This window comes from Aphelocoma coerulescens, unplaced genomic scaffold (genome assembly GCF_041296385.1).
Source record: "Aphelocoma coerulescens isolate FSJ_1873_10779 unplaced genomic scaffold, UR_Acoe_1.0 HiC_scaffold_56, whole genome shotgun sequence".
In the NCBI taxonomy this organism is placed as follows: Eukaryota; Metazoa; Chordata; class Aves; order Passeriformes; family Corvidae; genus Aphelocoma; species Aphelocoma coerulescens.
Window position 1 is genome coordinate 924,763 of NW_027183905.1, and position 23,893 is coordinate 948,655.

At 58.3% G+C, this 23,893-nt stretch overlaps 1 protein-coding gene and 3 pseudogenes across 1 annotated transcript; 2 read left to right on the forward strand and 2 right to left on the reverse strand.

The window, feature by feature from the left end:
- LOC138101926 (zinc finger protein 208-like) overlaps positions 1–23,893 on the forward strand; it is a 198,121-nt pseudogene that overhangs the window by 62,293 nt on the left and 111,935 nt on the right.
- On the forward strand, positions 2,598–5,277 carry LOC138101909 (uncharacterized; annotated as a pseudogene).
- LOC138101896 (zinc finger protein 3-like) lies at positions 8,073–16,309 on the reverse strand. Its single transcript, XM_068999649.1, has 2 exons — positions 16,199–16,309; positions 8,073–9,841 (listed from the first exon to the last, which is right to left on the reverse strand). Exon 2 carries the CDS (start codon positions 9,812–9,814, stop codon positions 9,242–9,244), a length of 573 nt encoding a protein of 190 aa, XP_068855750.1. The 5' UTR covers positions 9,815–9,841; positions 16,199–16,309; the 3' UTR covers positions 8,073–9,241.
- Positions 20,435–23,893, reverse strand: part of LOC138101910 (zinc finger protein 271-like) — a 46,343-nt pseudogene continuing 42,884 nt past the window's right edge.

Here is a 23,893-nt window from a genome sequence, read left to right on the forward strand (position 1 = left end):
GATGCCTGAGAGAGGCCCCGAGGCCGTGGGAAGCCCCTGCAGAGCCGTGGAAGTGGCTCCTGGCGGGACTCGTGAGCCCGTGGGGGATCCCCGCTGGAGCAGCCTGTTCCTGAGGGACTGTGTCCCGCGGCAGGGACCCCAGGCTGGAGCAGGACAAGGATTCCTGTCCCTGAGGGGGAGGCAGTGACATGACCTGACTGTGACCCCCATCCGCTGTGCCCCTGGGTGCGGAGGAGCGAGGGAATGGGGGATAAAGGGAAGCTCGGGAAGGAGGGAAGGGTGAGGGGAAGATGTTTTCGTAGGAATTATTTTACTTCTCATTCTCGTGCTCTGATTTGTTTGACAATAAATTCAATTCATTTCCCCAAGTCAGGTCTGTTGTTCCTGTAACCAGTGAGTGAGCTCTCCTTGCCCTTATCTCGACCCTGCAGCCTTTTCTGGTGTGTTCTGTTCCGTGCCCAGGTTGAGGGGGGCAGTGACAGAGCGGGTTTGGTGGCACCAGGCACCCAGCCAGGCCCAGCCCAGCCCGGTAATCGCTGCAATAATTCACTCCAGCATTAACCAGCCGCAGGGCGGGTCCGGCTGCGCTCGCAGGCAGTTACAGAAATACCAACTGGGCAAAATGGGACACAGTGAGAGGAGGGATGTGGTGCCAGTGGGTGAAATCTCTTTCCTCCGAGCTGGCAGGGAGTGGACAGAGGATCAAGGCTGGAGACGTGGAAGGCAGCAGGGATGGCCGTGGGCCAGCTGTGGATTTTGCTTTCCAGGTCATTAAAGGAAGCAGCACAAAATCTGTCATGGAAAAGAGAGGAGAGAGAGCAGGTGTCGGTGGGGATCGCTTCCAGTGTGGACTCGGCTTATCCACGTGGATTGCAAACGCTGACAGACACCGAGCCCCAACAGACGCCCATCACTGACTCTGTCGTACCCCGGTGGATCCGACAGGGGCTGGAAGCTGCATCCAGATGCTCCACGCCTGCTCCGCTCTCTCATCTCCAACCCCGGGATGGACTGTGGGGTCTGGAATCATCTCCATTCTGGGCTGCAGAGCTGCTGCTTGGAGGTCTTGGGGGATCCTTAAGCCCCTCGTGCTGCTCCGAGCTCCCGAGGGCTCCCCGAGGGTTTCTAGGCTTGAACCCCGCCCCAGATCTGTTGTTGGGTTTAACAACAAATTCTACAGAATGCCGTGCCCTGTGGCAGCAGCCGGTGCCGGGACAGCCCCGGGAGCCGGGCTAATGCCCGGCCGTGCCCAGGAGGGACCGAGGGCAGGGGAGTTCAGGAGGAGCCCCCACGCCCCTCGCTGCGGGCGGCGGGAACGGCCCGAAGGAGCGGGGGCTGCGAGGGCTCCGGGGCTGAGGAGGCTGCGGGAGCTGCTCGCCCCGGCGGGGGAAGGTTCGAGCCGGCCCCGGGCGGGTTGAGCTCGGGCCGGTGACGCTGCGAGACCCGAGAGGGCAGGGAAGAGAAGAACGGGCCGGCGCCCGATGGGCAGCTTTCGCCGTCACTCCTCGTCCGTCGCTGGTCGGAACGGAGCAGAGGAGAGCTGGTTTAAGGGGACGGCAACCACGGCGGAGCCGCGAGTGAGTTCAGCGCTCGGTTGTGGCGGGGCTCGGGGCTGGCTGCGGGCGGAGGGGGCGGCAGGGGGCTGGGGCGGGTTCGTTGTGCCGTGTGGGCGCCGTGTTCGCCCTGGCGTGAGGGCGCTGCGGGAGCGGCTGCCCGCGCTCTCCTTGCCGCTGCTGCCTCGGCAGGAGTGATGAGCGGGAAAGACTCCACTACTGGAAGAAGTGGTACAGCAGGAGTGTTTATTCCAGCGCTGGGACACACGGGGGATCGCTCCTCCAAAGCCATTCGTGCCGACAGCTGCAATCAGCCTGGTATTTATCGGGTTACGAGTTCCATATTAATTTAGTTTCCCAATCCGTCTATGCATATTCATCACCTAGCCCCGCCCAGCCTCGCTTCGTATTCCAATGAGCCCAAAAGTCATTTACATCCGCGTTGGGCTTGTGCAGTGTTGTCTGGTGGTCGTGGGCAGGGGTCTCCGAGATGAAATAAGAGTCTTCCTCAGATGAAGTAAAGGGTCTTCCTCATCCTGAACTTTTCACCTTTCCTCCCTGCACGTGCTCTTTATGTCCCCGGGGTAAGTCCAAACTTCAAGACTGGTTTGAGTTAGCTTTAGGTTAAAAACAGGATCTTTGGTCAAGATTCCTTCCCTTTATCAATAGTCTCATATCTCCTCATCCTGCTTTGGTAGGCACAATAAGTGTTGGGCAATCTGTATGCATTGCTTCTAACAAACCAATTCTTAGTAAATAATTTAATCTCTGCTTCCCCACCCCCCTGATTCAGGAGCACGGTGCCAATAATGCCAAGGTTGCGGTTCAATCCCCACGTGGGCTGTTCTTTTAAGAGCTGGACTCGGTGACCCTTGTGGGTCCCGTCCAACTCAGAGGATTCTGTGATTCAGTGAAGTGGCCTTGTGTGACCCCCGGCACTGTTACGGTGCCAATGCTGCTGCTACTGTTGGCTTTCTTATTATTTTATGAATTTTTGTCATGGGTAAGGCACAGCACTATTGTATTCCGTACCTGTGCCCAAAATATGTTACTTTTAGAATCGGCACAGTGCCAGAACGGGAATAGCCGGGCAGGTGGGGATGGAGCTGTTCCCTTGGTAAGCAGAGCCCAGAAGCTGAGAGCTTTCTGTCTGTCCTGGCAGCGTCTGCTGAAGGTGGAGGCTCCGCTCTGGGGGGAGTTGCTTTGGGCTCGGTTACAGCAGCCACACGACCACAGCTGCTCTGTCGCCACCAAGCTGCAGGAAGGGCACAGGCGGGGAAGGGCAGGACTGAGCCGGCACCGCCCTCCTGAGCCTGGGGCTCCCGCAGGGCCGGAACCAGCCGGGGCCTCTCATCGGGGTCCTTCCAACCGGCCATCGCCGTGGTGGTAAAACTGTTCCTGAGGCTCCTGCGAAAGGGTTTTTCAGCACTGCTGATGCCTCGGGAGCAAGGTGCTGGTTGCACTGAGCGGGGAGATGCCGGCTGTGGGCTGGAGGAGAGGGAATTCTGCTCCGTTCACGGGATTGTGAATGAAGCCCTGGATCCCCAGGACGCATCAGGAACCGGGGACATGCAGAAAAGAACCCTTGGAGGATTCCTGGGTGAGTGCAGGGCCAGCGCTGTGGCCTGTAGGGAGGGGCAGTGTCAGCCCAGGAGCACAGGGCCGGCAGGGCTGTGGCTGTTCCCAGGGCTCTGGGAGAAGCCTCGTGGTTTGCAGTGGCCGGGCCCAACGCCCCCGGCTGCCCCCAGCCCTGGGCAGTTCTCCTGCCACAGGCTGTCCTGGCCAGTGCCTCCAGCGGCTCTTTCCCGCTCCAGGTGAGTGGTTCAGATCCCATCCCTGTCACCCTGCTGATTCTGCTGCTGCTGCTCCTGGTCCTGGCTTTGGGGGTGGCCTTGGCTGTGCAGTCAGGTAAGGGAGGGGCAGCTGCCTCGGCCCAGCCCCCGGGGCAGAGCGGGGTCCCCGCTGCCTGTGCAGGGCGATCCTTGGACCTTCTCCCCTTCGCTGTCCAGCAGGAAATGTGGTAAAACTCCAGTTCCCCCAGTTGCACCTGCGGCTCCGGTGCTGCTGGCCTGTCCCAAGGGCTGGGCCAGGTACCACGGGGTCTGCGACTTCCTCTCGAGGGATCAGGGGACCTGGGTCAGGGTCAGGCTCAGTGCTCCGAGCTTGGGGCCTCCCTGGCTGCGCTCAAGGATGAGGAAATGGTGAGTGAGGGGCTGCAGGGGCTGTGGGGTGGCAGAGGGGAGCCTGGGGGGCTCCTGGGCCGGGCTCGGTGCTCGTAGGGCCGGGGGTGCAGCCCAGCCCTGGGGCCTCGCAGGGAAGGAGCCCCGGGTGCGCGTCCCCCCACGGGGCTGGGGCAGCTCCCACTGCCGCTCCTCTCTCCTTCCCAGGAGTTCCCCTTCCCCTCTGGGGGAGCGCACATCCCTGCCTCGGGCTGCCCAGATGGGGCCAGGGGCTGCCCTGGGGGGGACGGCAGCAGCTTCAGCTCCTCATGAGTCCCGGGGAGCCGGGCAGGGCCTGAGTGGCACAGGGGCACAACGTGTCCCCCTGTGCTGCCAGCGCTGCCTCTGCTCCTCCTTGCAGGGTCGAGGTCCTGGGCGATGCAGTGTGCGTTCCTTGGAGAGGGTAAACTCAGGAGCAGGACCTGCTCAAATCCGCGGCCGTATCTGCAGCAGGGCCCAAACTCCCCTGTAACAGGGGATGCAGAGAGGACCTTCTCCCTGCTGGGCAGGCTCAGCTTCGCCTCTTCCCCCCCATCATGGGGATGTCCTTCCTCAGCTGCAGCGTCTGCCTTGCACTGGCTCTCAGGGTCACCTCGGTGCCTGGTCTCCAGGAGATGAAGCTGCAGGAAGAGGAGATGATGTGGAAGCTGATGTGTGGCTGCCTGCGCTGGGGCTTTCTTGCTCCTTCTTGGACCATCCCAGAACTGATCCTGTTTCTGTAACGCCACGTATTTATAGAGTAACCCTGTAGATCGATGGATAGATATAGATAGATATGGATATAGATGAATATAGGTGTAAAACCTGGGCTTCCACAGGAATGTGCCCTTGGTTGGGGCACGCTACCAGAGATGCCAAGGTTGTGATTTGACCCCACGGGGGCCATTCCCTTTAGAGTTGGACTCCATGATCCTTGTGGGTTCCTTCCAGCTCAGAAGATTCTGAGTCTATGAAATGGCCTTATGTGACCCCCACCAGCACTCACAGGGCCAATGTTGTTGTTGTGGTTGTTCACCCAATTATTCTGTTACTTTTGCATGAAATGCTTGTGAAGTGCCCCCGCTGTCCCTTGTGTCCCCTGGGCACCGACAGCCCCGGCCCTTGCCCTGCTCCCCCTCCCACGTTCCATCCCAGCTGGCGGAGCCTTGGAGCTGCTGTGGGGCTGCCCCGGGGGCTGCGGCCCGAGCCGGGGCCCCTTCCCAGTGCTCCCAGTCTGCCCATCCAGCCTGGAGCAGCCAGCGAGGGCTTCAGCTGGGGCGGCAGAGAGGCGCTGCTGGGGGGTCCCACCTCTGCTTGGCTTGGGTTGCTCTTCACAGCCTGGGGAAAAACGATTTTACGAGTTTTCTACCAGAAATCTCCTCTCCTCCTGCGCTCTGCCCAAGGGGTTTGGGGCCATTTTCCCTTTTTGGGGGAAATCAAAGCGATGCACAGAGCCCCAGCAGGACAGGGCAGCCCTGCAGCCCCTGAGCCTGTGCTGGCCTGTGCATAGTAGAGGAGCAAAGCAGCTCAGGGATAATTAAACAGCCATTAAGTAATAATTACTTAGCCAAATAAATTGCTCTTAATTTGGGGGTAGGAGAAATGAGGTCCCAGGGCTTCCCGCTGAGCCGGTGCCACTCCACACCCAGCGCTGGGAAAGCCAGGCCGGGAGCTCCACAGAACAGTTTGTGTCTATTTTGGGATACCTCTGGCTTTTCATTGATCAATTCTCAACGTTTTATTTTTCCATCAATGATATTTTATTGATTCTCACCTCTCAGAGATCAGGACCAACCTCTTGATCTTTTCACCATTTTAGTGGGGTGAGGAGGGGTTTTTCTCTTGCAGTAGCTCCTGCCACAGCTCCTGCTCCTTTCCCCTGTCGGAAGCTGCCCCATATCCCGATTTTCCTTCCTCTGGAGACAAAATCCCACCATACCCCCATCCCCTCGGTGCCCCTCCCCGGGGTGTCAGGGCTGTGGTGGGGGCAGGAAGCTCCGGTCCCGCTGCCACTCACCCCCCACCCCGGGCCAGCGCCAGCGCTCAGAGGTGCTGTTGGCTTCGTGTCCCCATCCCCCGTCCCCAGCCTGTGCCCCCGGCTCCGCCGTGCCATGGAGGGCGAGGAGCGCTACATCGTCTTAGCCCGAGGGGCGAGCGGGGGCTGCGGGGCCCTGCAGGGTGCAGGTACTGGGGGTCGTGTCCGCTGGGCCCCCCCGATTGGAGGGGGACAGGAACTGGCGGGGGGTGGGTGCGGGGCTGGGATCCCGGTGAGGCTTTTGTGTTTGAGTTTCTTTGGTGCGTCGGGATTCCTCCCCCGGGATTCCTTCCCTGGCATTTGTCTCCGAGGATCCTCCCCTGTGGTTCCTCCCCACGGGATTCCTCCCTCGGGAATTCTCCCCCGGGATTCCTCGCCCTGGGAACAAGGTGGGCTCACATTCACACTTGCTGCCGCGGGGTTAAACACCGGCTGCTCTCCCACCTCCCTCCTCCTTCTCCCCGTGCAGCCGCTTTGGCCCAGCCCTGCCGGGATCAAAGCTCGGCTTTGCAGGATTACTTTTAAGCCCTAACATAGCCCAGCGCGGCCCTTTGAGCCTCATCCCTGCATGGAGAGGCTGAACTGGGAAAACTGAGCTCCACACCAAACATGATTTCCAGGGGCTGGTTCTTCCAAAGGGTTCGTGCTCAGAGCAAAATCCCCAAATCTGTCCCAATTCTGCTGCTCGAAGGAGAGCTGGGATGCTGAAGGGCTGCTGGTGCCTTCAGATACCCTGATCCGAGTCTCGATGCTCCTGGTCCATCTTCCCTGTGCTTGTGGGGGTTCCTGCTTTGTTTCCTTCCACCGCTCCTTGTGCCTCGTGCTTTTTCCTGCTGACTCCATTTTTGGTTTCCTTATGGAGAAAATCCAGTGGGAGAATCAGAACTGTTTAGGTTGGAAAAGACCTTGAAGATCACAAAGTCCAACCACTGACTAAATATTGGATTCCTGTGGCTGGGAAAATCCACCAACATTTGAACCCTGGGGGTTGCCGGGCTCAGAGCTGCTTTTGGAGACAAAACAGCCCAAATCTGCAGAGTTCCGACTCGCTGGGTGTGGGGCTGGGTGATCTCCTGTCACCTCCGTCCCCTGCAGCTCCGGGCTGTCCTCGGCACCGCGTGGCGCTCGGGGCCGGCTGGACCGGGAATCTCCTGCTCAGAGAGGCCGCGGTGGCGCTGAGGCTGCTCGTGTGAGCACGGCCATGGGGACACGGGGACAGACCCGACAGCTGTCGGGGGACTCGTGCAGGGGAACAATCTCCCAGATGGGTTTGAGAGGCCCGGGCCGAGCTCGGGGTCACCCAGAGCCCCGATAAAACGAGCTCCATGCCCAATGCTGGCACCCCCAGCACCCCCAAACCACCCGGGCAGGCGGGAGGGAGACTCCAATGTCTGCTGGATCTTGGGGAGACCCCTTAGAGGGGCAGATCTGGGGGAAAATCCCCCCAAATAAACTGCTGTGACTGTCCCCGTGGTGAGCAGGGGGTGCGGAGCAGCCCCTCAGCCTGGGGCCGGGCCCCTCTGGGCCGCACAGCTCGGGTAGCACAGCTCGGGGTGCCGGAGGGGGAGCAGAGGCTCCGGCGCTCTCTGGGCTCCCGCTGTGATGTCACCTGAGATACGGTGACACCTCGGAGGGGCCACATCCTGTCAGCAGCGTGAAGCTGCAATGGAGGGCGGGGGGCAGCTCCGGGCGCTGGGGGAGCTCAGGGGTGCAGAGCCCAGCCCCCAGAAGGAGACGGGCTGGGGTCTGCTCTGGGTTGGGAGCCCGAGGTCAGTTCTCGCCCCTCACGAGCTGCTCAGGCCAAAGCTTGGGGTGAGCTGGGATGAGGGGAGGGCTCTGAGCTCCCGCTTTATGTCAGAATCCACCCCGGGGCCGCGTGCAGGTGGATCTCGGTGGGCATCATGCTGAGGGAGCCAGGTCCTGCTCCCTGCTCAGCCTTCCTTCCCCTGCAGCTCTCCACCAGCAGCCTTTTGGGGTTCGCTGGGTGCCGTGGGTTCAGGTGCCTCCCAAAGCCCCCCAGCGTGGTGTGATAAGGGGGGGACACACGGGGGTTCCCATTCCCACTCCATCCCGAGGTTCTGCCCCCACCAATCTCAGCCCCTCAGGTCCCTCCTCACTGCTCCCCAATAAACGGGACTGGGGTGAACTGGGAAGCTTTACTGGGAACACTGGGAGCAGCCGGGTGGGGGCAGAGTGACAGCAGGGCTGGAGGGGACACACGACCCCCCCAAAATCAGCGCGGGGACGGAGCGGGGGGTCCCGGCCGGGCCCAAGGCCACGGGGGGGAGCTGCGGCCGCCGGCGGCTCAGGAGCTCTGAGGGCAGAGAAAAGGGGGTGACACCCCATGTAGGGCGGGGTTTCCTCTGGCCAGTGGCACTTGGATTCAAAAAGGGCTCCGGGGAGCACAGGGAACAGGAGCGGGCAAACAGGGCTGTGGCACGTCTCAGAGGGCAGGGCTGTGGGTGTTCTCCTGCCTGTGGGATTTGTAGTTTGTTTTTGTGTTGAGATTTGGTTGGTTGGGTTTTTTCAGCAATGGTCCTCACACAATCAAAAGCTCCAGCCACTAAAAGTGTACCCAGGCAAACAGAACCCTCCCAGAAGGACACGTCTGTCCAGACCCCTTCCTGTGAGGAGTGTTAGAGCCTGGCAGTAGCACCAGGGGATGCTGTCAAAGACACCTGCCTGAGGTGCAAACAGGTGAACGATCTCCTTTCCCTGGTGGCCAAGCTTAAGGAGGAAGTGGAAAGACTAAGGATCATTAGAGAAAGGGAAAGGGAAATAGACTGGTGGAGTTTCACCCTTCCATCCCTGAGAGAAGTCCCCCAGCAGTGAGAGCACTCCCAGGCCTCTCACCATCAGGCTGAGGGAGAAGACCTGGTGGATGAAGGGGAGTGGAAAGGGGTTCCTACTCGGGGAGGTAATAAAAATTCCTCCTGACCCCCATCACCTCCCCAGCTGCCACAGTCTTCCTTGCTTTGCACTTTTCACCTTTCTTTCCTAGGCAGGCGCAGTCTCTCGTTGGCTGCTTCAGCAGTTTCTCAACGGGTCTCAGCAAGCTTTATTCCTCATTTTTTGGGAGTTTTGTTCCCTATTTCTTGCCAAGTTACACTCTGTGCCTTAAGTTTGTGGCCAGTATTTGCTAACTTTTACCCTGTACCTTATACTTGCACAGGTACAATGATTTGAACCCTTTAGACTGGCACGGGCACAACAAACCCAGCCTGGGCACAGAGAGGGAATTTATTACCAACCAAATCCCAGCAGCACAAGAAGGCAAAGGAATCTCTCCAACACCTTCCCCCCACCCAGCGGGGATCACCCGGAACGGGGGTCACCAGGGCTCTGCCCCACGGGGGTCACTGGGGATCATCCAACGTCGATCCTCCCACGGGGGATGGAGCTGGAGCAGCGCACGAAGCTCTTCCCGCACTCGGGGCACTCGCAGGGCACTTCCCTTAGCGGTGCCTCCGTTGGTGTTGGGTCAAGGTAGAGCTCTGGGAGAAGCTCTTCCCACACTCGGGACACTCATAGGGCCTCTCCCCGGTGTGGATGCGCCGGTGCCTGACGAGGTGGGAGTTGCGTTTGAAGCCCTTCCTGCAGTCGGGGCAGCGGAAGGGCCTCTCATCCGTGTGAATGGCCTCATGTCTGAGGAGATCGGAGCTCCTCCGAAACCTCTTCCCACACCCTGAACACTCGTAGGGCCTCTCCCCGGTGTGGATGCGCTGGTGTCCCCACAAGCTGGAGTTCCACCCGAAGCTCTTCCCACATTCCCTACACGCGTAAGGTCGTTCTCTGGTGTGGATCCTCTGGTGTGCCCTCAGCTGGGATTTGTAGCTGAAGCCCTTCCCACATTCCAAGCACTTGTGGGGCTTCTCCCCACCCTGAGGCTTCTCCCCCAGCTCCGAGCTCCCCCTGGATCTCTGGCCGCCTTCCCGGCACAGGGGGGCTCTTTCCTCCTTGGATCTCTCTGGGCTGCATTTGCAGCTCCTCCTCGTGTGGCATCTCCGGGGCTTTTCCTCCTCCTCCATCCAGCCACGCCTTGGGAATGACAAATCCTGGTTTGGGGGAAAAAAAAGGGGTGAGAGCCTTGGGCTGGGGATTCCTCCTGCCCAGGTCCATCACCGGACATCTTGTGTCTGTACAAACCTCCAAAACACAGAGATTCAGCAAAAAAGTCCCCCAGACGTCAAGACACAGACCCAGAACTCCCAAAACATCATGATTCAGACAAAACTCCCTCCAAAATATAAACATTCAGCCCCCAAGAAAAACCAAAGCACCAACACGGAGCCAGATAAACCTCAGAAACACCAAAATTCATCCCCGGGAAAATCGTGGATCCCCCTCCCTGATCACCTGCTGGATGGGGGGGGCAACGCTCCTGGGGCTGGGGGGAGGATGCAGATACAGCGAGTGCTGGAACCTTGCGGTGCCTCCTCTTCCTGATCCTCCTCCTCCTCCTGTATCCCTACTCTTCCTCACACTCCTCTTCCTCACACTACTCCTTCTGCAGAATCCCACCTGCTGCTCCCACGTCCATCGTTTCACCATTCTGGTCTCCAGCCCTGCTCCTCCAGCCTTTCTCCTGCTCCCCCCAGGCCCAGCACCCAGCCCTGGCTCGCTCTGCCCCCCAGAGCTCTCGGATCGCACAGCACGAGCAGCGATGCAGCTGCGGCAGCTCGGGCTGGGGCAGCGCTGGGCTCTCGGCCGCTCCTGCCCGCACTCGGCCCCCGCCGCAGCCACTTCTGCCAGCACAGCACGGCCCGGCCCGGCCTTGGCGCTCCCCCCCTCCCACCTCCCCAAATTCCCCTGGCGGGGGGCGCCAAGGCCGGGCCACACGTGGGCTCCAGCTGGGGAGCGCCGGGCGCTGCGGCTCTGCCTGGCAACTGCTGAGTCACCAGCGCCGCGCCTTCTGATTGGCTGAGCGCTGCCTGAGGGCCGCGCCTGCACCAAGGGGGGACACCCTGCTCCAGGGGGGATGTCCCGAAAACCGGGCACCCCCAGCGAACCAACAACACCAACGCCTCCTTACAAACACATGCTCTGAATCTGCTCGGACACAGCCACACGCACTTGCACACAAGCAAGTGACAGCACAAACCAGCAGCTCCACAAAATGGCACTGACTGACACACACTGCTGCTCAGCCAAGCTCCTGCTCAATTCCTCAACTTCCAGAACAACAACAAAGCCGGAACAGAACCATGGACATCGTTTCCTATACAGAAAGGGGACAATGCTGAGGCAGTTTGCACATTCTCCCAGAGCTAATTAAGGACATGGACACCCAGCAGGGGTAAAAAGGGAAGTCGAGAAGGGGTCTCAGCAACAGGGGATGGATGGTGTTGGTGTGCTGGGAAAGGATTGGTTGAAGGGAGTGTGCAGGAATATGGTTAAGGCAAACAGCAGCAGGAGGAATCTATGTGGTAAGAAAGGAAAAGGAAGATGGAAAAGAGGAGGAAGAGAAAAATAGTGGGAATTGGAATGTTTTACAGCACCATTCCTGATCTTATCTTCAAAAAGGGCCAAAACCCTCTTATCCTCAGGGCCACCTACAGCTCTTTGTGTCCCCGGTTTCCAGGACAGGAAAACAAGGAAGTCAGGATATCAGGGTGTTTCTCTGTGGTGGGGAGCTGCAGGACAGGGCAGCACGGGCTGGGGGCCTGTGGGGAGCTGTGGGGCCGGGCCGGGGCTGTGGGGCAGCCGGGGCTCAGCGCCGGGCACTGCCTGACCCCAACACACCCCCAAGCAGGGCTGGCAGTGGCCCCCGGCCCCCGGGAGGCTGCGGGATGTGGAAGGATCAGGATTTTCTTTTATCGATCTTGTTTGGGTCACTGGAGAAACGAATGATTTTGCAGAAAGCTCAGCAGCTGTCAGAGGATGAGCACCCACAGGCACTGAGGGGGCTGCAGGAGAGGCACAAGAAGCCCCTGCAGCACTTGGCCAGAAAGGCTCAGCAGGGCAATGCAAGAAGGGATGAGCAAAAGGCCAAGGTGAAGGCAAAGGCCATGGCAGAGTTTCTACAGCCCCCCAGGGATGAACCGCAGGGCCCAAGGGGGCCCCAGCACCCAGGGGACGGCGGCGGCCACAAGCACCTGGCACAGGCATTGCCCTCCTCGGCACGGCAGAGCCCACCCAAACAGCCCCTGGCAAGGAATCAGGGGTCCATCTGCAGGCCAGAAGGACACTGCAAGCACAGACAGCAGCACCCTCAGCACCAGCAAGTCCACCCCACATGGACATGGATTGTCAGGGCTGGCAGAGCTCCCAGCAGACCAGGGACCCACCGCACCAGAGCCCTTGAGAACATTCAGGGCGCGTCTGGATCGAGACGAGGCCGCTCCTGATGGACACAGGGGCCTCTCGATCCACTCTGAATCTGAGACCTAAGGGGGGAAATTGTCAAGAAGTTCTTTCATTATTCAGGCAATAAGTGGGAAAGATGAGCAGCGGTGTTTTAGTCAACCACTATCAGTAGATGTGGGGGATGGGTTTGAAATGCATCAATTTCTGTTTGTACCTAATTGTTATTGTAATTTACTGGGAAGGGATTTGATGGCTAAAGTGGGAATGCAAATTCATATTGTCAAAGGAGATACAGAGGCTAATGCTGCTCAACCTTGGTGTCAAATGTCTGCGAAGGCCTCTGCTGAAGGGAACCCAGAAGTGTGGGCAGCCCCAGGGAAATAGGGAAAATCAGATATGGAGCCTCTCCAAATTCCTCTGAAGCATCCAGGACAAGTGGTGTCTAAAAGCAATACCCTGTTCCAAGGAAGGCAAGGAAGGGGTTAAAGCCTCTTACTGAGTCCCTGCTAAAGGCAGCGCTTCTGGAGCCAGGCATCTCTCCCTACAACTCTCCTCTCCTGCCAGGCAAGAAACCCCATCATGGACACCAGAAGGAAAGCACAATTTTCAAGGCTTCAAAAGCAGATTAACTGAGCCTCCTGCCCTGGCCCTCCCAGACAGGGAAAAACCATTTGAATTGCATGTGGATGTTAATCAGGGCCATGCCAAAGGAATTCCTGGGCTCAAATGTTTCACCCAGTGGCCAGAGAGTGGCCTCATTGTCTGCAGAATTGTGCAGCCCCGGCTTTAATGGCAACTGAGGCCTGAAAACTGACAGCAGCAGAATCTCTCATTGTTCAAGCCTGGCATCAAGGTAAAGCTTTGTTAACCAAAGGAGCCTCTAAATGGATGAGCAGCCGCTGGGTTCTTACAGAATGAAACTTGTTGGATGGAACAGGAGGATTCAGAGTTGAGGACAGGGCAAGGGTTGAACCCAGCCTCCTGTTTGAACGGCCCTGGACACGGGGCTGGCAAGAAACCCATGGCTGCAGTCAAGTGACAGAGCTCCAGAGCCGGCCTAGGAGAGATTGACCAGACATTCCCTGGCCTGAGGGAGAAAAGGTGTTTAGGGATGGGGCTGCAAGGGCAGCAGAAGGGAAAAGAGTGACAAGACACGCTGCTCTTAAGGAAGGGGAAGGAGACAAAGCGCAGCTCAGCGCCCGCATGCTCAGCTCAAAGGGCCGAGCTGGGGGTGCCTGGAAGAGCCTGGCACTGAAATGCCCTGAGCAGGAAGGCTTCAATATCTTCTGCTAACAGCATGGCAGCTCACAGCGGGGCAGAAGCATTTCCGACTGCTTCAGCAATCCCTGCATCAGTTCTTAAGGCATGTTTGGAACAAACAATTCCAAGATGCGGGATTGTGGAAGCAATGGACTCAGACAGGGGAACTCATTTTACAGGAATGACCCTTCAGGCCGTTCTGGCTGCTTCAGGAACACAGTGGGACCTCCAAACGCCCTGGCACCCCCAGAGTTCGGGTCGGGTGGAAAGAATGAACGGGGAAATAAAGAAACACCTTCTGAAACTGCTGGGAGAAACCAAGATGCCACGGGTACGGCTGCTGCCATTGGCTTTGGCAAGAAGAAGAGCCAGACCCAGGGCAGATATTCAATTATCTCCCCCGGAATCCATGTTTGGAATTCCTTACCCTGGTGTGATAAATGAGTGAATGATAAATGTTGTCTTTCACAGATATGATTTTAACACTTACAAGTGATGATGGATTGTGTAGAAATAGTGCTAAGGTTAAATGTAGTTAAGTAGAAACGAGATTAAGGTAAATTGTAACTTTGAAATAGTTGTAATATGTTAAGAAATGTATTAATAAACACACGGTAATAAATGTCTTTTGAGCTGAGAAACTACAGAGCCAGGAACCAAGACATCTTAGAGAAACAAAGAAGATAAACCGCATGCATCCCAGGAAGATTGTTACCTCATCAGAGCTCACACCGCCCAAGGGAACTGGCAGCTGCAAATGAGGCTGGAGACTGCGGAGGCACCGGAGAGAGGGGGCCTGTCTGCAGTTCTGAAGCGATCCAGAGGACTGAGGCGGTGTCCTGCTGGGGGAAGGGGCAGAAACGGGACAGGGGGAAAGGGGAGGGAAGTGTAAATTCCTTTCTGGGTTAATGAATATGTAACAGTTCAGGAGAGTACTTAAGTCCACAGTAAAATGAATGGAGGGCGCCTCTGGCAACATTGCCAAGCACCCCAGGCTGTGATTTGCCTTTGTTCTACTAATAAATGTTCAATATTATATTGCTAAAAATTTAGCTTCTGTATTCATTTTCTTCAGCCTTGATTCTCATACACCAAAAAGGTTGTTGGAGAGTTTTTGTCCTTCCCACAGTTTTGGTGACAAGATTACATCATTAGAAGGCGTTTTCTTAATAATCCTTCTTTGATATTGTCAGCTGGGTCTGGGCCAGGGGTGTGAGAGTCAATTTTCAGTCTTAGGACAAGAAGCAGCAAAAATCTTTATTGCTTTGGGGGGTTTTTTGTGTACGTGTGTGTGTGGCTGTTAGTGATGGCAGAATTTTGCAATGGGTTTTTCCATGTTCACGTTTAGGTTACATTTTGCAAAACTGGAAGAGCTTTAAAGGAGACCCTTTAACTCATAAACAGTTAAAAAAGACATTTTAAAAAAAAGAAAGCTGCTTGTTGGGGGGGCACTTTGAGTCACCTGATGGCTGCCCTGGAAGAGAAGCTTCCTTCCAGGCAGCCAGCAGAGGAGCTTTAGAAATGCAAATTATCTCTGCTGGGGGAAGTGTGCACAATGTCCCAGGCTCTCCTTGCCTGCCAGAGGAATTGGGCTGATTCCCTCTGCCCCTCACCCCAAGCTCTGCCTCCCTGCACAGACGGAATTTGCATCGCTAAAGGCAGAGCCCACACTGAGCATCTCTGACTCTGCAACAGAAATCCCTGAAGCTGCAAAGGAAAACAGCAAACGGAGAATGTTGGGAGAACTTCACTCACAAAAGCGGGGGGGAATCATCCCTCTCCCCACTCCAACATCTGCTGGCACTGTCTGGGTTATACAGGGTGGGTTTGACCACTGGGCTGCTTTTGCTGCCACAAGGTCAGCGAAATCACTTGGGAATCCAAGGATGTGATGATTTAATCAGAGAAAAGCGGACAATTGATGCATCCCTGGCATTGTTGGGAGTGCCCAAAAATGGGGAAAAGATGAACGGCCACCAGAACAAATCCTACAACACCATGGAGCAGCCCCTGGGAACCCGAACGAATTCATACCAGGTGCCAGAGAACCCAGTGATCATTTCAATGCATCATTAGATTACAAGCTGTCCTCCAAATCATAACCAAGCACACAGCTCCAGCTCCTGACCTTCTCACCCACCAATCCACTCCCATGAGCAACGCCACATTTCACCCTGGGATGGCATCAGATTCTCTTTCAGCAGAAGGACCAGGAGGTTGTGGAAAATTAAAGGACTCAAAGTGCTCTTGGCAAAGAGATGGCCAAGGAAAAGTGGTGAAACAGAGAACAAAGGAAATAAAACTTAACAGAGCCATGAATATCGGATGTTCTACAAAGTGGGGGTGCACATTAAGGGGCACATGCAGCAGGCGCATCGGGAAGTCTGTACCTTCCAAGGACCTCAGCCAAGGGGGAAAGGGACACGAAGATGCGGCCGGGAACATCGGCATAAAAAGGAGGCTGCGTCCTCCAACACTTGGACAGACCCCACGGGAAATGCCCCGTGGCCTCTCCCTTGCTCCAGGAATAAAGTTCCTTTTACAGGACTCCTCCGGCTCCTCTGGGCACACAAACCTCTGGCCACGGGAGCTTTCCCGCACACTCCCGCCGACGGGGCAGCCACCTCTGTCCTACCCACAGCAGCCGGGACGAGCCAGCGCTGCTCCGGCACCGGCTCCTGCCGAGGCAGCAGCGGCAAGGAGAGCGCGGGCAGCCGCTCCCGCAGCGCCCTCACGCCAGGGCGAACACGGCGCCCACACGGCACAACGAACCCGCCCCAGCCCCCTGCCGCCCCCTCCGCCCGCAGCCAGCGCCGAGCCCCGCCAGAACCGAGCGCGGCTCCCACCTGCGCTGGGGCCGCCTCCGAGCTCCGCCGCCGCCTCACCGGGCTCCGGCCGCCGCCGCCGCTCCCGGGCCCGCACAGACGCTCCGCCAATGGCGCCTCTGCTGCGCCACGGCCGCCCTGCCGGCGGCTCCGGGCCCGGGCTGCTCCCCGCTCCGACCAATCAGCGCGCCAGAACCACGACTGACGGCAGCACCGCCCAATCGCAGCGAGGGGCGGGCTCTGCACACGGCCCAGCCTCGCCCCGCGCTCCCAGCGCCCCCCGGGCTGCGTGAGGGGAAAGCCGCAGCTGAGGAACAACCCTGGAACGGGCCCGGCCCGAGCCGCCATTCAGCTGGGAAGGGAAACAAAGCTCTCCGCTGCTCCCGGCCTGACTTGCCCAGCCCTGCGTGTTGGCTGCCTCCGGCTCCTTGGGAAGCCCTGCAGCCTCCCGACTCCCGCCCCTAATTCGGAGCATCAGTGCATGGCTTTGATTTCCCCGAAAAAGGGAAAACCGCCCCAAACCCCTTTGGCTGAGTGCACGAGGGGAGAGATTTCTGGCAGAAAACTCCCAAAGCTCAGAGCAGGGTAATGCGAAGTAGAAGAAGACCCTTCCGAACTTCTTACTCTCACCCCTCCCTCCTTCCAGCTCCACCTCCCACCCTGGCAGTGCAGGACACAGGGAATGGGGGCCATGCTCAGTTCATCCCCGGTGCCTTCTCCCGCTGCTCAGGGACAGGAGTCGTTCCCCTGCTGCACTCTGGGCTCCCTCCCACCAGACAGTTCTCCAGGAACTTCTCCACCCTGAGTCCGTCCCACGGGCAGCAGTCCCCTCACACTGCTGCAGCCCCGGGGGTCACTCTGCCCCGGGGTCAGTCCTGCAAGGAGAGGCTGCTCCAGCGGGGCCCCTCTGTCCACGGGTCTCCCACGGGGTCACAGCCTCTCCTCAGGCATCCCCTGCTCCGGTGGGGGCTCCTCCAGGGGATGCGGGGTATCTCTGTATCCACGTGGATTTCCAAATCTCTTCCACATTCCAAGCACCTGTGGAGCTTCTCTCCACCCTGAGGCTTCTCCATCAGCTCTGAGCTGTGGCTGGATCTCCGGCTGCCTTTCTGTCTCACGGGGGGTCTTTCCTCCTCGCAGCTCCCTGGGCTGGGTTTGCCGTCACTCCTTGTGGATCTCTTCAGTTTTTCCTCCCTGCTGGATTGCTGCACCGAGGAGCTGCTCAAAGCGGCCTCTTCCACGAGGTTCTGCCACAGGGATTTGTTCCCCCTGGTCTCCATCTGCAGCTCAGTGCCTGGGGCAGGAAGGAGAAGGAGAGGAAGGGACAGGGAGAAGGGAAAAGGAAAAGGTAGAAGGAGAGGAAGGAACAAGAAGAAGAAACCAGGGAGGAAGGAGAGGAGGAAGGAAAGTGGAAGGAATAAGGACAGAACGAGGAGAGGAAGGAGAGTGGAGAAGGAGAGGATGGGATTTGCCTCCGTGCCACAGGGAATGGGAAGGAGATCCCCCCAGTCCGTCCCCGGCAGGACGGTGTCGGCAGCGGGGTTGTCCTGCAGCCGGGGGCGATGCTGGGATGGGAGATGGAGCAGGAGAGAGGGGGAAAGGGGCAGTGACTTCCTCCCCACCTGCCTGGGGGTCCCGGGACATCTTCCTCTTTCTTGCAGCCTCCTTCTCCATCCAGCCATAGGTTTGGAATGACAAATCCTGTTTTCAGGGCAAAAACAAGGGGTGAGTGTGTTAGGTTGGGGGTTCCTCCAGCCCAAGTCCATCTCTAGAAGTCACCAGGCATTTGTGTCCATAAAAATATTATATTTTGTGTCCAAAATATTAAGATCCAGCCACAAAAGCCCCAAACACAAAGACACAGCCCCAAAACTCCCAAAATCTTGATATACAGGAAAAACTCCTCCACAATAGGAAAATTCTGCCCTTCAAAAAAACCAAACCACCAACATTTAGACCAATAAACCTTAGAAACAACAGGATTCCCTCCCTCACCCCAAACATTTAGAAAATATCGAGATTCAGCTCAAGAGATCAAAATTCAAACAGAAAACTCCAAGATTCAGCAAAAGTAACCTCTCGGGAGTTCTGTCTCTCTGGGTTTCTGGGTGTCCTGTGTATTTTGAGGTTCCCCCATATCCAGAGTTCCCGCCTTCTCTGGGCTATCAGGGATCCGGGGAATCCCAGGGGTCCCCCCTTTCCAGGCTCCCCACTTCAGTGTCCAGGGGGTCCCTGGTTCCCCTGCTCTCCATCTTCCCCCTCCCTTCAGGCTGCAAGGGGTCCCCCAGCTCCAGGATCGCCCTTCTCCGCTCTTCCCACTCTGTGACTCTCGGGCTTCCCCCAAACCCCGCTCTCCCAGGCAGTCCCTGAAACCGGTGTCCCTGAAACCGGTGTCCCCCTCACGCCGCACTGGCACCGGGCAATCGCCACGTGGTACCAGAGCCTGACCCAGGGAGACCAACCCACACGTGGGGGGAGACCCCGCATCCCCCCACCCATGGCTGGGGCTCTGCTGTGAGCCACCAGCGGGAACCCCCCCAAAAAACCCTCCCAGGGACCACCCAAGATATTTGGGGCAAGCTTCCCCTCCCCGGTCCCCTGCGGAATGCGGGGGGGGCGATGCTCCTGGGGCAGGGGGGCTGCAGATACGGGGAGCGATGGACGCACGTGCTGCCTCCTCTTCCTCCTCCTGTTTCTGCTCCCGCTCCTCCTCTATCCCTCCTCTTCCTCCCACTCCTCCTGCACTTCCACCTTCTCCTCCTTCCATCCCTTCTCCCCCTCCTCCTTCATCCCTGCTCCTCCACCCCTGCTCCTCCTCCCCCCAGGCCCAGTGCCCACCCTTGGCCCCCTCCCCCCAAACCCATCGCATCCCATGGGAGGAGCAGGGATGGAGCTGGGGCCGGTCGGGCTGGGGCAGCGCTGGGCTCTTGGCTGCTCCCATCCGCTGTGGGGGAAGCCGGGAAGGGGAAAAGAGGGAAGATTGTTGTGTGGAGAAAAAAGTTTGGGGCTTGTGGTCACACTAGCTGGGGATTTGGATCCCTTTGGTCTCACTGCAGGAGCCTGGAGATTTTGGAGGGGGGAATACAGAGATGGGTTGGGGCTCCCAAGGGATTTTGGGGACAGGGTGAGGGGTTGTGGGAGCCACTTGCCGGGGGGCAGTCAGGTCACAGCCCCCTGGGCTGGACTCCCGGTTTGGGCATTCCAGCTCCCGTTTTCTGCTCTCTTCCTCCCTTTTTCCCACCTCTCTCAATATTTTCCTGTCATCCCCACCACACCCCTGAGATGCCCACACTCACCTGAGTCCCGCTGGCCCCCAGACACGTGAGCTCCCAGCACCACCAGTACCACCAGTATGGCCCCAGCTGCCAGCACACGCCCCATGGCCAGCGCCAGGCAAGTGCCGTCAGCCCCAAAGCAGCCAGGCTGTGCTGTGGAGGGGTCCCCATGGCCCTACCCCATGCGGCACTGGGAGCACCAGTCCGGACCAGTGCGGAGCACGGGTGGGCAGCATCAGAACCCATGAAAGTGGGTCCACCACAAGTCATTTAGAACCCCCAAAACTGGAGGAAAGCATCAGGATCCTCCCAAAAAAGGGCTCACCTCTGCCTGCTAAAATGACTGGGAAATTTCCCAAATCCGTTTATAACCCCCCAAAACTGGTGGAAAGCAGCAGGATCTACCCTAAAATGGGCTCCCCATGTCCTTCCCCATGGGGCCACACTCCAAGTGTAAGAGCCAGGTGTGTCTCCCCTCCCAGTAACACATCCCTCAGGACTGGAGGGTGTTGTAATGTATGTGAGCCCTGTTAGTGTGCCCCAGCCAAACCATCTTTAGTGATTCTTATCAGAGACACCAGGAATGCATCAAGGTTACCGAAATGTAAGCAGCACTCAATTGGGAAAGAAGAAGCTGAGAAGCAGAATACCAGGGCAGCGAGAAATAGATAAAGAAGGACTGTGCCACACTGGACTAGAACCAATCCTGTTTTCTGAAAAGTGCGTGCAGAACGTGTGGACGAAATCGAGGGACCAATCAAGAAGTGCGTGATCACATGCACAGCAGCTGCAAAATGCATAAGTAGAGTGCAATGGAAACAATGAAATGTCTTCTGCGGAATCATATTGGTTCGTTGTTCAGAAGTCCTGAGCTCCCGCATGCTGGTGACCTCGCGACGTGATAAACGCTGCGATAATGAAGCAGACCGGACCCTTTGGATTCTGAAGGGGGTCTGTGGAGTGAAAAGGCGGGAGGCCCCGGTCAGAGCCTGCCACAGCTGGACCGTGGAGGGGGGAGGCGGAGAACGGCTCCATTGGAGTTGGAGGAGCCAAAGAAAGCTCCTGGGGAAAGAAGTCCGGAAAACGTACGCTGCAGCGGGTGCACCCGAAGAGGTGAGAGGCCGGGGGCTGGAGGATGGGGAAGGGTCTGTCGAAAGAGGAGCAGGCCACGTTCAGGGTCCTCCAGCATATTCTCTTTGAGAGAAGCATGACCTGGAGGTCTTGAAAAGACTGTTAAGATGGGGTCGGGAGAGAGGATTTTTTGCCACCCACGGGAGCGTTCTCAGCACTCTTGAGTGGGAAAGGCTGGGAATCACTCTTTGGGACGCCATAAGCAATGGATTAAAAGAGACTAAGGGGCTTAGTACGCTATGGAAGTTAATAATAACGGCGCTGAGGCAAATAGAGGCAGAAAAAACAGCTGCGGTAGGGGCAGCAGCCCGTCTAGAGCCAGGCCGTCCCGCGGCTGCCTTTCCGACGTACGCCCGAGAATTCTTGGGGGGAGTAGACCCAGTTATACCGTCCCTGCCTTCTGCACCCGCGGAGACGGAGTTACAGGCTCCGCAGCCTGCGCTGGAACCAGAGAAAATGGAAGTGGATTGTGGGATATGCCCAGCCCTTGCCCTGGAGGGATCCCTGCTGAGACAAGAGATTTTGCAATCGCCCAGCAGGACTCCCTGAAAGGGGCAGCCGCTTCTTGGGTCATGGCGAGGAAAAGTGGACCCACAATCCTTTGAGAGACACTATGCAGATCTTTCTGTAACCCATTGGTCCGTCCCAGACCCTCTGTAACCCATTGGTCCGTCCCAGACCCTCTGTAACCCATTGGTCCGTCCCAGACCCTCTGTAACCCATTGGTCTGTCCCAGACCCTCTGTAACCCATTGGTCCCCCGCTGATCCCCTGTATCCCTATAAAAGAAAGCCACCTAGCTCTGTGGGAGGGAGAGCTCGTCCCTGGATTTTCCCTTCGCCGGAGGGAACCAACAATAAAGCTACCTCTGTGCGGAACCAGCCACACGGGCCTCTCGTCTCTCTCTGGTCTGGTTTGGCCTGGAGGATGCCCTGCAGAGCCGAGCTGGAATCACGAGCTGACAATCACTAAAGAGCTGATAGCCTCTGCAAGGGCCCTCCTGCCAGCAGCTGAGAGGAAGACACTGGGCCTCGGGAAGGCGATCCCTTTCGGGACCATCTCCCCGGACCAGTCACCTCTTCCTGGGTCAGAGCCACGGACCCCCACCACCAGCTGAAATAGTGGATGAGCTCCCTCTCCGCAAGCACCAGAACTGCCTAGGAGGTGTCCCGTGGTGTCCCCCGAAGAGTTAACTTTAGCTCTGGGGGGGCGTGTGTGTCCCCCGCTGCCCCCATCGCCGTCTGCCTCACCGCGGCTTAGCCAGAGCGGGGATTCCAATGCGAACGGCGGGTGTTCAAAGGCAGAGCGATTGAGCCGCTTTGAGAACACAAGCGGCAGGAGAAAGAAAGAGAAAAGCAGAAACCGCTGCTGGTGGCGGAGGGGAGAGAGAATCCTGAATCAGCTGCTGAATGTGTGTCGCGGTGCCGAGTCTTCGGAGCGCGTTGGCCGCGGGGATCGCGGGCCCGGCTCCCTGGGGGGGTGGCCCCGGTGGGGGTCCGTCCGCCCTGTGACTCCTGCCGAGGAAACAGTTCGGCGAACAGAGAAGGGGGAAAACCGCGGGAGCGAGAAGGGGATGCGGGGAAATTCCAACCGGGGCAAAAGCTGGAGCGGAGCCGGGGAATGCGAAGAACGACTGATCCCCCGGCTCAAAGGGCGGAGCGGAAAAAAGAAAGTCCTGCCCGCGGCTCCCCAAGCAGCCCTGCTTCCGACAAACCTGCTCGGCGGTGGCAGGGAATCATACGGGAGACTTTGATTGAGGGTGAATTTATTCCACAAGCGTTCCCGGGAATTGCTGCCCCCGGTAATCCGAACCAACGCCAGTGGGCGGGGCTCAATTGGAAGCTCGTCCGAGAAGGACAAAAAGCTGGGATGCAGTATGGATTAACCAACCCGTACGTGCAAACTTTGTTGCACCATATTTTTACGAGTGGTTTAATGACTCCGTTTGACTGTAGAAAGCTGGCAGAAATCTTTTTGAAACCCACACAGAGACTGCTATGGCAAGCGGGTTGGGAAAGGTGTATAGATGGTGCCGTGATTGAAAATCTTGAGCTCCTGCAGGAGGGTGCCCCAAAACCTCCTCAGTGAAAGGACCCCTTCAAACCTCTTCATCCCAACATGTGTCTGTCTCATTCCAGACCCCATCCCAGCCATCCTCCCTCTCTCAAATACATTCTTAGGGGGGTAGAACTGTTTCTGGTGACATCGGTGAGTGCAGGGGATCCTTTATCCCCCTCGTGCCGCTCCAAGGTCCCGAGGGCAAAGCCCTGGTTTCTAGGGCTCTGCCCGCTCCTCAGATCTGTCGGATTTAATACCCAAGTGTGGCAGGGACACGGCCCCGGGAGCTGCGCTAATGCCCGGGAGGGTCTGAGGGGAGGGGAGTTCATAAGGACTCCCCCCGCACCCATCGCTGCGCACGAAAAGCTTTTTTAGTGCATGCCAGCGATTTTTCGTGGTTTCTGGGCTCGGTGGGGCCGAGGCGGCGGCAGCGGGAGCCGCGGGGCCCGGCCCGTGGGGGCGGGCGGGGGTGAAAAGTGCGCGGCGACCCCAGCGCGGTGCCCGAGGGCTGAGCGGAGCTGGTGGGGAACAACCCCCAGAACCCCCCGGTGCCCGAGAGCTGAGCGGAGCTGGTCGGGAACACCCCGCTCGTCTCCGCCGCTCCAAGCCGCTTTCCCGGCTCCGGCTGCCGCCGCCGCCCGGCCCCGGCGCGGTCCCGCGGGGTCGCCGCTCGAGGCGCAGCTGGAGGGGCTCGATCCGGGCCGCGCCCCGCCCGTCCCTCGCTGCGCCTCCTTCAGTGACTCGGGGCTGCGGAAATCCCCGGGTGAGGCTCTTTTCTTGTATTTTATTCTATTCTCTCTATTGTTTTTTCTATTCTCACCTCTCCCCCTCCTCGGCGCTGCCCTTCTGGCCACACCCGACAGCGCCCGTCCCGCCGTGCGGCTCGTCAGTGACACCGAGCGCCGCGGACATCCAGGTGCAGTTTTTCATTCTATTTTACTCCATTCTCTGGATTTTATTCTACTCACCCTCCGCCCGTCCCTCGGTGCAGCTCCTTCAGACGCGGGCGGGGGAGACGCCTCTCGGTGCGGCTCTTTGATTGTATTTTATTCTCTTCTCTGAATTTCCTTTCCTTCCCAGCTCGCCCGTCCCGTGGAGCGACTCCTTCAGGGACCCGGCGCGGCACAAACCCCTCGGGGCGGCTCCAACAGAGCCCCGCCCGCCGCCGCTCCCCGAGGCCTCCCCGCTGCTCCCCGGCCATCGGACACCGCAGGCCGACCCGGCCCCTTCTTCCTCTTCCTCTTCCTCCTCCT

Excerpts from the sequence above, each read along its gene's own strand:
- LOC138101896 (XM_068999649.1), bottom strand. The coding sequence starts at position 9,814 with ATGGAGGAGGAGGAAAAGCCCCGGAGATGCCACACGAGGAGGAGCTGC.